The following is an 11,906-nucleotide window of genomic DNA, read 5'->3' on the forward strand; positions in this document are numbered from 1 at the left end:
TGGAAAACAACTTGGTAGTTTCTTTACATGTTAAACATACACATATAGCAATATGACCTAGTATTTCACTCCCAGATATGCACCCAAAAATGAAAGCATATGTCCACATGAAGATTCCAATACGAATGCTCCTAGTGGCTTTATCTGATGGAAACAATGAAAATTTTCATCAACAGATGAATGGATAAATGGATTTTGGTTTACATACAATAGGACATTAGGAATAGAAGAAATAAACTACTCTACATGCGGCAACCTGGATGAACCTCAAAATAGTTATGCTGAGTGAAAGAAGCCCCTGCAGTGGGGGGTATATGTTGCATGAGTCCGTTAATATGAAATTCTAGAAAATTTAAGTTAATCTACAGTGACAGAAGTTGATCAAAGGCTGCCTGGGGATCAATGGTGAGATGTGTGGTTTGGGGAGGGAGATATCAGAAAGAGGCAGAAAGAAACTTTTGGGTGAAGGTTATGGTCTTGTTTGTTATCTCAGTTGTGATGATGGTTTCGTAGGTATATACAGACTGCAAAACTTAATCAAATTGTAAACTTTAAATATATCCTAAGGGCACTGAGGTGGTTCAGTCAGTTAAGTGTCTCACTCTTTTTTTTTTTTTTTTTAAGATTTTATTGATTCATTTGACAGAGAGAAACACAGTGAGAGAGGGAACACAAGCAGGGGGAGTGGGAGAGGGAGAAGCAGGCTTCCAGCAGAGCAGGGCGCTTGACGCGAGACCTGATTCCAGGACTCCGGGATCATTACTTGAACCAAGGGCAGACATCTAATAACCAAGCTACCCAGATGCCCCAAGTGTTGACTCTTGATTTGAGCTTAGGTCATGATCTCAGGATTGTGGGATTGAGCCCAGCATCAATTCCACCAGCCCTCAGCATGGAGTCTGCTTGGAATTCTCTCTCTCTCCTTCTCTCTCTGCCCTACCCCCTATTCATGCTCTCAAACAAATAAATAAATCTCTTACAATAAAAGAATAAAAAAGTGTTTATTATTTGCCAATTATACTTCAAAAAAGTCTATTATGAATATGCATGTATAATGTGCATACACACATATATAAGAAGAGAATGAGGAAACCTTAGCAGTTGTTGAATCTAAGACAGTGGTGAGTATGAGAGTGTTCATTAAACTATTCTCAACTACTTTGTGTATTTGAAACTTTTCATGATAAAAAGTTGGGGAGGAGGAAAAAAAAAGAAAAGAACTCACACCTGTTGAGCACACTATACATTAGGCAAGGTCTCATCTGGAGTTTACGCTGGGTTCCTGCTAGGATCCCATGCTGAGTCATCTGGAAGCCTTTTGGGGGTGGGGTTGGAACCACCACATTCTTGCTAGAGAAGCACAAGGGCCTGGTGAGGAAGACTTCATCCCAAATAAGACAGAGATGAAGTGTTCCACTCTTGAATTCACACAAACAACTCAGATGTGCAAAAAAAGTTAATTGTTTTCTGTAACTTACCTATTCTTTGAGCTTCCTATGTAACAATCACCAAGGGGAAAAGTTAAACATGTCAGTTAAAGGTAATTTTCCTTTCCAGTATAAAATAGTGTCTTTCAGGTAAACACTTCATCTCTTTTGGATAAATGCAGTTGACCCTTGAACACAACAACACAGGTGTTGGGGATACTGATACCCACACAGCTGAAAATCTATATATAACTTTTGACTCTCCCAAAACTTAACTACCAATAATAGACTTCTGTTAACATACTAATAACATAAACAGTCAATTAACACATATTTTGTATGTTATATGTACTAAACATGGTATTCTTACTATGAAGTAAGCCAGAGGAAAGAAAATATTAAGAAAATCACAAAGAAGAGAAAATACATTATCAGTACAGTACAGTATTTTTGGAAAAAAAAAATCCATGCATAAGTGGACCTATACAGTTGAAACCCATGTTGTTCAAAAGTCAACTGTATTCAGTTCTCAGGCTTTCTTTTCTCTCTCATCTCTTCTCTTCTTCCAGGGTAACAAAAACCAAAGGCAGCTCATACCACACCCTGGAAGTGGACAGAGAAGTTCCTGGACTATGTATTTCCTCCAAGGTCCTGAGGATTTCCTCCATGATGGTCTTCAGTCTTCCTGGCAGCTGGGCAGTCACCTGCTACACTGGGCTCCACACTCTTATCCTCCCTTATCCTGGCCTCAGGCTTCTTCTTGTCTGCTCCAGCTCTCTGCTGGAGAACCACCCCTTTGGGCTGGGACGCTCAGGGGGCCGTGTGTACACTGATTTGCAAGACGTGACTGGAAGACTGCCCACAGACCCATGCCTGGCTATTGCTGCTCGAGTACTAGTTTCCCAGAGCTTCCATGACAAATTCTCACAAACTGGGTAGCTTTTAACAACAGAAATTTATCCTTTCATATCCCTGGAGGCCAGAAATCTGAAATCAAGGTGTTGCAGGCTTGATTCCTGCTGTGGGATTGAAGAAAGAATCTGTTCTTTTCCAGGACTCTCTCAAAGCTTCTAGTGGCCACTGGCAATGCTTGGTATTCTTTGGCTTACAGCTGCAGAACTCTAATTCCTGCTCCTCTCTTCATAGGCCTCTTCTCCCCATCTCTCTCTTTCTGTCTCTAATAAGGATGTTCATCATTTGATTTAAGGCCCAACCTAATCCTGGATGATATAATCTCAAGACCCTTACCTTAATTACATCAGAAAGAATTTTATTCCAAATAAAGTCACATTCTGAAGTTTTGGGTAGACATATCCCTTGGAGCCCAAAATTCAACCGTCTACCATGCTGAACTCAAAGCTTCTCTTCATCTTGGCATCGTCCCAGGCTATGTTCAGAAAGGTCAGACTCTAGCCTCCAATACTTTGATTCCTCTAGATCTCTCTGAGACTTTCTGTTGCTCCCATAATGCCTCTCAAGATGTGATCTCAAGAGGGACAGGAGAAGGACACCTTCTTCTTCTCTAGGCATTGGTTGAAAACCAATTAAACCATAGGTTCAAAATTAATGAAACAACCAATATTCCAAGTAAGCACTCAATAAATGGTCCCCATTGTGACAATGTTGATAATTATTATTGTGATCATAATTATCACATAAAATGAAAACCCAGAATTGAAATCATCTTATGTCATTGTATATCAAAAATAACCACTCTCAAGTTATGAACAAATGTAGTATTTCTAGTTTATATAAAAACACTATTGATACCTGCTTGTACTCATTATGATTGACATCAAAGTTATGAAGACACAATATATGAGATGTATAAGCCTGTGTTTTATAAAAATAAATGTCACTGCGGAAGCCTGCCATTGAACATCTGTTTATTTTCTTCTGAGCTTCAAACCCTCACATGAATGAGTAAGCCTTCACAAAGGTGGTAGTGTCCTGCCATTGGTAATTATTATTATTATTATTATTTTAAGATTTTATTTGTTTATTTGACAGAGATCACAGTAGACAGAGAGGCAGGCAGAGAGAGAGAGGGAAGCAGGCTCCCTGCTGAGTGGAAAGCCCAATGCGGGACTCGATCCCAGGACCCTGAGATCATGACCTGAACCGAAGGCAGCGGCTTAACCCACTGAGCCACTCAGGTGCCCGGTAATTATTATTTTAAGACCCAACAGCTAATATTGTCTCTCAGGAAATAGATTCAGTAACATTTAGTTTTTCCACCTTTAGAAGAAAAGAACAAAATCCCCAACAGAAAACTCTCCCAACTTAGTTCTCTGCTCTTGCTGCCCTGAAGTTATTTCCCACACACACCATTGATAGACAGAAATGGAACCACTCTTTTGTTCACAGACTATTCATTTGCTCACACGTTCATAAACAGTCATTGAGTGCCTACCATGTGCAGGCATTGGTGACAACCTGGTGAACTGGACAGGCCCTACCTTACAGAGCTCACAGTACAGCAGGAAAGAGACAAATAAAGGAGGGAGTGGGAATGAATCTTGCTCCTCATATTCAGTGGTGAAAAATAACCCAACCTACTTTCCAATTCAAGCTCCCATTCCCCCAGAGTAACAGAAACTTCATCTCGGCCCATTAGAGACTTCCTCTTTTCATGGGTTGCATATAATTTTGGAGATGGGTCATAGAAAGTATTGAGGAGTTAATGAGGTTGGATTAGGAAGGTGACACTGTCTCCTGAGGCCACTTGAGGCTACCTGAGCACATGCATCTGCTGAGACATCCAGCATTCCATCTGATGCATTCCGTCTTCCAGCCTACACAGTCACCACAGTTCTGCTAGAGTTGTGCTACCAACCTGGGTCTCCATATTTGTGCTCAGATTCCAAAAACCTGTCTATATCAGGTCTTTCTGCCACCCATCCTCATTCTGTCACTAAACAGTTTGCTGAAAGTCTCTAGCCTGAAACCTTTCTTATGGCAATGCAGAGATCCACTTTCCTTCCATTTTGTGGCTTCACTGTCCTCTGTGTCTTTAGCATCCTCTCCATGCAGTCAGCTGTGGAGAAGATGAAGCGTGGGGGACTGATTGGGGGTCTCTGGGTCCAGGTAAGGAAGAGCAGAGATCATTTTTATCAACAATCCATAGGTCTGTCCATGGGTCACACTTAGTTATTGTCTCACCTGACTGCAAAGGAATCTGAAAAGTGTGAGCTAGCTGTGTGTCCAAAAAGAAAAAGAAACAGGTTTTGGTGAGCACAGTAGCAAATTTTGCCATGGGGGAAGCCCTTCTTCCTCCAAAATGTTGAAGGAGTCTTTTGTTTTCTGTTCTCCACGTTGTTTCTCTGAAGCAATGAGAGTATTATAGCCTCACAGGGAGGTTATGATATATTACCCAGCCACACACATCATTTAAACTGTTGTGAGTGCTTTGCCAGTAGAAGTATGGGTTGCTCTGGGAGCACACATAGGTCTTAAGGTAATTCAGCAAGTGAAAATGGAGAAAAGACTGATTTGGGGCTGATGGAGCAAAGCAGGTATTAGGAGTCCAAAGCATGGCGTTAGAAGAACAACAAGGCTGGGAAGATTGGGTAATGCGATCCCCTATTGATGACTTATACCACATCATCTAATTAATTTGGCACTTAAATAATGCCAAAGTATTCCTTTTATTAAGGAGACTTTCCTCACTAAAGATTTTTACTCTAGATGTAGCTGGCAGATAGTAGGCCTCGCCCCATTCACTGGGTTGCTCACTTTCAAAGCGTGTGACATGGAAACTAACAATAGTTAAAATACGCCATTTGGGGGGATGTGGGTGGCTCATGCTGTTAAGCATCTGACTCTTGATTTTACTTCAGGTCATGATCTCAGGGTTCAGAGATCCAGCCCTTCACTGGGCTCTGCACTCAGGCGTAGTTTGCTGGAGATTCTCTCTCTCCATCTGCCTCTGCTCTTCCTCAACGTCTCTCCCTCTCTTTCAAAAAAAAAAAAAAATATATATATATATATATAGAGAGAGAGAGAGAGCGAGAGAGAGAGCGCCATTTTGTGTAGCCTTCATGTTTGCATCACCTCATACACAGCCCTGACCAACAAAACAACCTGGAAATATTTGTTGAGGGCTCACCATATACCAGCATTGTCCAACGACTGAGGATAAGTTTTAAAAAGAAAAAAAAAATTCATAAACCAATGTCCTTTTTAAATTTAGTTATAGAAATACTGCTAACAGTCACTTACCCTTTCTCTCACTGTTTCAACGAGGTGGTTCTGACGAAGAAGAAATCAAAGACGAGAGTAGACAGAGAAAGTGTTAATTGAAAAGGACACAAACCAACCCAGGGAAGAGAAGGGAAGAAAGGGTTGGAGTAGGCTGCTACGAATTGATATCAACTGAGACCAAGTCACAAGGGAATACAATGCAAGTAGACGAAAATGAGGTCAGAAGGCGATGAGGACAGATGAAGGACAGATGAGGACGGAGGATAGATGAAGAAGAGCAAAGGGAATCTGGACTGTGTCAACTACTCCAAAGTTTGTGCAAACCATGTGCTGATCTACATCTTGATTTTGTAAGTTATAGACCATTTTATAAAACTCTCAAATTGGGAAGTATAGAAAAGGGAAGAATTCTCGGTATAAATGCTATTGGCTAAATACCCTAATGTATCAACAGAACTACTCCTAATTTCCAGCACATACCCACGTATGTGTATGTGTGCACACGGTATCCTCGGAAGACTTTATAAGGGGCATGGAGAATTCATTAGGAACCACAATGAAATTTTTAAGAGAAAAACTTCATAACAGGGAAATTAAATGCTAAATCTGTGATATTCCCTAGTCATAGCAGGATGTAGCCTGTATAAAAGAACGATAGTGAGCTTTCAGAATCAACCATAATTGGATTCCCTACATTCCGTGCTCTGTTGGTCAAATCAAATTGCTTAATCTCTCTGAACCCCAATGTACTTATCTAACAGGATGAGAATAATCTCTTTATCACTAGAAATATGGTATTAAATGAGATAGCATCTGTGAACACCCAGCACTGTTCTAGCACATCATGTGTGATCAATATTATATTATATTATATTATATTATATTATATTATATTATATTATATTATATTCCCTAATGCTGATGTGGAATTAATAAACACCAGGCTTGCCATTTGGACATTCACAACATAGCACAAGGTCCAGTGGTGGTAAGCCTTGGAAAGAAAGATACTGAGAATGGTCTGAGATAGACAATAAGATGAGGAAGCCCCAGCAAGGGTCACATGATGGAAGGAGTTACTTTGTATTTCAATCATAAGCAAAATTCAAATTATCATCAACAGCATTGGCACAAGAAGGATAAAATCTCTAATATAATAGGCCTGAACTTTTTTCATCTTAAGAATTTGAGAAATTGAGGGGCACCTGGGTGGCTCAGTGGGTTAAGCCCCTGCCTTCAGCTCAGGTCATGATCTCAGGGTCCTGGGATCAAGTCCCGTATTGGGCTCTCTGCTCAGCAGGGAGCCTGCTTCCCTTCCTCTTTCTCTCTCTCTCTCTGCCTGCCTCTCCATCTACTTGTGATCTCTCTCTGTCAAATAAATAAATAAAATCTTTAAAAAAAAAAAAAGAATTTGAGAAATTGGGCATCTGGGTAACTCAGTGGGTTAGGCCTCTGCCTTTGGCTCAGGCCGTGATCTCAGGGTCCTGGGATCGAGTCCCACATCGGGCTCTCTATTCAGCAGAGAGCAGGCTTCCTTCTCTCTCTCTCTGCCTGCCTCTTTGCCTACTTGTGATCTCTGTCTGTCAAATACGTAAATAAAATCTTTTTAAAAAAAGAATTTGAGAAATTAATTTTGTCCACTTTTTGCTAATCTCCTTTGGGAGGCAGTAGGAAATGGGAATGGGAAGGGCAAGTGAGGGAATGTTTGAACCAAAATTTGGACAATAATTTAAAAGTTGGTTCTAAAGAAAGAGTCCTTTACTACTGTGCAGTTAATCTGCTCCCAACTACTTTGTATGCTCCAGTAACTAAAGGTGACCTCTTCCTTCACCGTTCGCAGATTTGCATTTTCCCCCAGACACAGTCACTCAACTCCTAGTAAGTGCAACACTTCTCTCTCAAACTTTTAAATCAAATGGCTGGAGGCTATACAAAATCCAGAACAACACAAGCTAAATCATAATTTGTGTCTGGAATACAGTTTGATGTCACAAAATTACAGGGCAACAGAGAAACATTAAAAGATAAATCATGTAGTTTTACTGAAATGATTAAAATAGAGGCAGGATTTGGGAGAGCACCCAAAATACAAAACAAGGTGATTTGAGAATGTTACATGTGTCCATTTGGCATGTCCATTTTTACTCTATGAAAGAAAAATCTGGAAAGGAGGATGGTGGCAAACGAAACTAACCTAAAGTGTTATGGGTCTGTTTTGGCAAAGCACCGAGAGAGGTGGAATTAGTCAAGATTCATTAGGCAATCACCGTGTCTACAGGGAGGCAGCAGGTGCTCACAGAGCCCTCTCATCAATGTTAGATTCTCAGAAACTCCTGAGGGATGCTTCGTGTGTCTTGATAGTTTCTCCAAACACCGAACAAAGACTAGGCAGTACTATCTGCTTCACTAATTTCAAGCCTTTTCAAATGATAAGCAAACCTATATACCGACAATGAACAGACACGATGTGTTGGTGTTCATTGACGCTCTTCCTTCTTGGTGCCATCAGCCCCTCAATCCATAAACTCTTGAGCTCCTTCTGTGCTCCAGCTGCTGATCTGACTGATTTCAAAGACTTCCCCTTGCAAGGAAGAGCTAATCAGGTAAGTAGAGAGGTGTGGTAGTTTCTGATCAGCAAAATGGAAGAGGTAACCAGGAGGCGTAATGAGAGCAGGAGGACCATGTTTAACCTCAGCTGGACAGTGGGGAGTTCAAGAAGTCTTCCTAAAAGAAAGTGTGGCACCTGGGTGGCTCAGTGGGTTAAGCCTCTGCCTTTGGCTCAGGTCATGATCCCAGGGTCCTGGAATCCAGCCCCGCATCAGGTTCTCTGTCCAGGAGGGAGCCTGCTTCCCCCTTCTCTCTCTGCCTGCCTCTCTGCCAACTTGTAATCTCTGTCTGACAAATAAATAAAGTATTTAAAAACAAGAACAAAACAACAACAAAAAAAGACTAAACATCTCTCTGACTAGGGGTTGTTTTGTCTTTTGGGGGGGGGGTAGTGCTAGGTTTTTAAAAGGAAGCAGGAACTGTTTTAACAAATAGATCAGGGCAAGTTAGTGGTGATATGATGGCCCAGGTAGCCAAGAGATGCTGTGGAAAGGCTCAAGGCAAAAACTACCACAGCCTTTGGGGGCTGATATTTAGGGCTCCATCTAGTACGGAGTGGAGAGCACAAAGGGTTAAGGATGGTGAGAGAAGTGCTGAGAAGTCAGCCAGATTAAAGAGACCACCCAAAGCCACATCCTGAAGAGCTTTGTATGTCCTAAGGAGTGTGAATTTTATCCTAAAAGCAGTACGAAGTCATAGGATTTTAGCAGGGAAGTTCACAGTTTAAGATTTGTGTTCTTCTCCCTTGCAGCCGAGGTAGAAAATGCCAAGATCACAGTGGTGAAACAGTTTTACTCAAGACAGAATAAAGTGCTGTCACCCTCTCTAGCTCCCTAGAAGTACAGTGCAGGAGAAGAAACATTTGAAGAAAAGAGGAAAGGAAAAGCTCAGTTTAGCAAATGTTAAATTTATGGTGCTTGTGCTACGTCCGAGGGAATATGTCCACTTTGATTTATGAAAGCGGTTTGGCTGATGGTGCAGATCTGGGACCCTGGTGACTGTGGGTGCCATGGAGTCAGGGCTAGTGCTCAGCTGTTATGCACTAGCATAGCTCTGTCAGACACTTATGGCCAGGATCTGTCCTGATTTGTCAGTGTCCACCCATGCCAGGTGCTAAATGTGGTGACTATCAGCCCTGCAGGAGAGAATCCAGAATGACAATAGAGAAGGGTTGAGGGTGGAACCCTAGGAAATGTTCACGTGTTTAGGAGAGGACCCGAGATGAAGGGGGGTGGGTGGAGGGAGCGAGGAGGAAGAAGGAGAGGTTGAAGATTTATAAGAGTGAACACCAGGAGGAATGTTTCAAACTGAGAATCAATAGTGTCTGGGGAAGGGAAGCATATGAAGAAGAGAAGACACTGAACACATTCATATTTTGAGAGACAGATTAAGTAGGTAGAGGAAGGGCAATGCAACCGAAGAGAGCAGAGATGATGAAGAGAATGATGTCGTTAAAGAAATAAGAGAAGATGAGGTACAGAGCCTTCTAACATGTGGATCTTTGTAATTATAGGAGGAGGACATGGGGAAGGATTGAGAGAGGGGATTAGCAGACAGTTAGGGAAGTTCCTCTCATGGGATGCTTGTGGCTAGAACTTCAGCGGGGAGCTTTCAGAAAGTTGATGTGTAGGAAACTCAAAGAGAATGTCCTAGGTCGAAGAGTGAAGAGTGTAGAAGAAACTCGCTAGAGCTAGTTGGAGAATGTATACTTACAGATGCTCACCGAAGTTTAATCTTGTTTTCCTAATAGCTCTCTAGAGACTGGGTATAAAAACAGGAGAGGCAACCCCCTGGTTTGACGTAGCGGTGGAATTTTGCTGGAAAGATGAGGAAGCAAGAAAGCTGTCAAAGAACATTATCAGGGACGCCTGGGTGGCTCAGTTGGTTGGACAACTGCCTTCGGCTCAGGTCATGATCTGGAGTCCCGGGATCGAGTCCCGCATTGGGCTCCCAGCTCCAGGGGATTCTGCTTCTCTCTCTGACCTTCTCCTCGTTCATGTTCTCTCTCAAGTAAATAAATAAAAAAAATCTTAAAAAAAAAAAAAAAGAACGTTATCAATGACATCGTGACGTCTACGCTTTGAGACATTGGAAAAGAGATGAAGGAGAGCAAGGAGGAATTGGAGGATCCAAAAAAAAAATTGGAGAAGGGGTACAGCATGAGCATAAAAGGAAGAGGGCTAGAATAATAGGAAAAGGTAATGGAAAAATGTAGATCTTTAAGATTTTGGTCGAGGAGCTGTTCTGAATGCTATGAGGTAGTCCAAAGCTGAAAAGGACTACGTGCTGGGGAGCTTGATGGAGCAGCAGAGATGGGAGAACTGAGGGTGTTGGCTATGCTCTCCACGTCATAGCAATCCTCCGAAGCAGCACTTATGCTTTTCTGTGAGTTTCCCATGGGGGTGTGCAATTTACATGCAGAGTCTCACAGCCTTCTTCAAGAAAGCATCATTACTGTGTGTTACGTGTGACAAACTAGGGGTCCGAAAGTTAGGCCACTTGCCTCTGGTCACACAACTGGTGGTAGGTCAAGCTGTGTTTCAAACCCAGTTCTCTTTGATTCCAAAGCCTAGGCTCCTTCAGTAATAGTGGGGTTTGAGTTGAAGAGGGAGAGAGTGAGCCAGTGCACCCAGAGGTCCCACAGATCTGTCTCTTGTTTCAACAGTGTGTGGACAGAACAGACCCAGGGATGCCCCTCTTTCAGCCTCTGACAACCCTCCAACCTTTTTCTAGTCACAACCTTCAGAGCCATATTCTTTGTCACCCTCTGCCCCCGAGACCAGCCAACACCTTACTCCAGGCTTAGCTCCTACTTGCCGATCGACCAGGAGCTCCCGGATTCAGCAGTATTATTCCACCCAGGTGAAGGCGCGATCAGCTGCCTGGTTAGCAGGCATCTGCGGGCCTCCTGCACCTAACCTCTCTCTGGGCGTGTATTTCTGCAGCAAAGATGTGACTCTGGAGGCTGTGGGCCACTTCTTCCACCTGCTGGCTGAGACGTGTGAGGCTACTGAGCTTCTCTTGAAGATGCAAAACCAGTGCAGCAGCCATACCCTCTTCCAGGATGTGCAGAGGCTGTCCCAGGATGAGTGGGTAAGACCCTGGATGCCACAGAAACTGCCTGGTTCTGGAGAAGAACCTGAACGAGGCCCTTTTGGATCTGCATACCCTGGGTTCTGCCTGGCAAGATCCCCAGCGCTGTGACTTCCTGGAGAAGCACTTCCTGGATGAGGAGGTAAAACTTACTAAGGAGATGAATGACCACCTGACTAACCTCCACAGGCTGGCTGGCTCCCAGGCTGGCCTGGGCAAGTATCTCTCTTCCGAAGGCTCACCCAAGCATGACTGGGAGCCCCGGAAGCCCAGCAGACTTTAGGGGCCACTCTGGGATCCCCCCGGTGCCAGGCTTGTGGGTGAACCTTCCCCGCAGCCACCAGGCACCTTTTAACCACCTGAGAACCCTCTCCCAAGCCTTGAACCAAATGGAAACAATAAAGCTTTTTGAAAAAGGAAGGAAGGAAGAAAGGAAAGAAAGAAGGGAGGGAGGAAGGAAGAGAGAAGGCAGGAGAGAAGGAGGGAGGGGGAGAGAGAGAAGAAAGCAAACAAACAAGCAAGCAAGAAAGAGAGAGAGAGGGAGGGAAGGAGGAAGGGAGGAAGAAAGGATAGAGG

At 43.1% G+C, this 11,906-nt stretch overlaps 1 protein-coding gene across 1 annotated transcript; it reads left to right on the forward strand.

Moving 5' to 3' along the window:
- Nucleotides 1-8,095: 8,095 nt before the first annotated feature.
- Nucleotides 8,096-11,613, forward strand: LOC116589352 (ferritin light chain-like). The gene is given in 4 exon segments (XM_032341341.1): nt 8,096-8,233; nt 10,971-11,328; nt 11,331-11,357; nt 11,360-11,613. Coding segments are annotated over 4 exon segments (777 nt in total).
- The last annotated feature ends 293 nt before the right edge of the window (nt 11,614-11,906 follow it).

This window comes from Mustela erminea, chromosome 4 (assembly GCF_009829155.1).
Source record: "Mustela erminea isolate mMusErm1 chromosome 4, mMusErm1.Pri, whole genome shotgun sequence".
Classification (NCBI taxonomy): domain Eukaryota; kingdom Metazoa; phylum Chordata; class Mammalia; order Carnivora; family Mustelidae; genus Mustela; species Mustela erminea.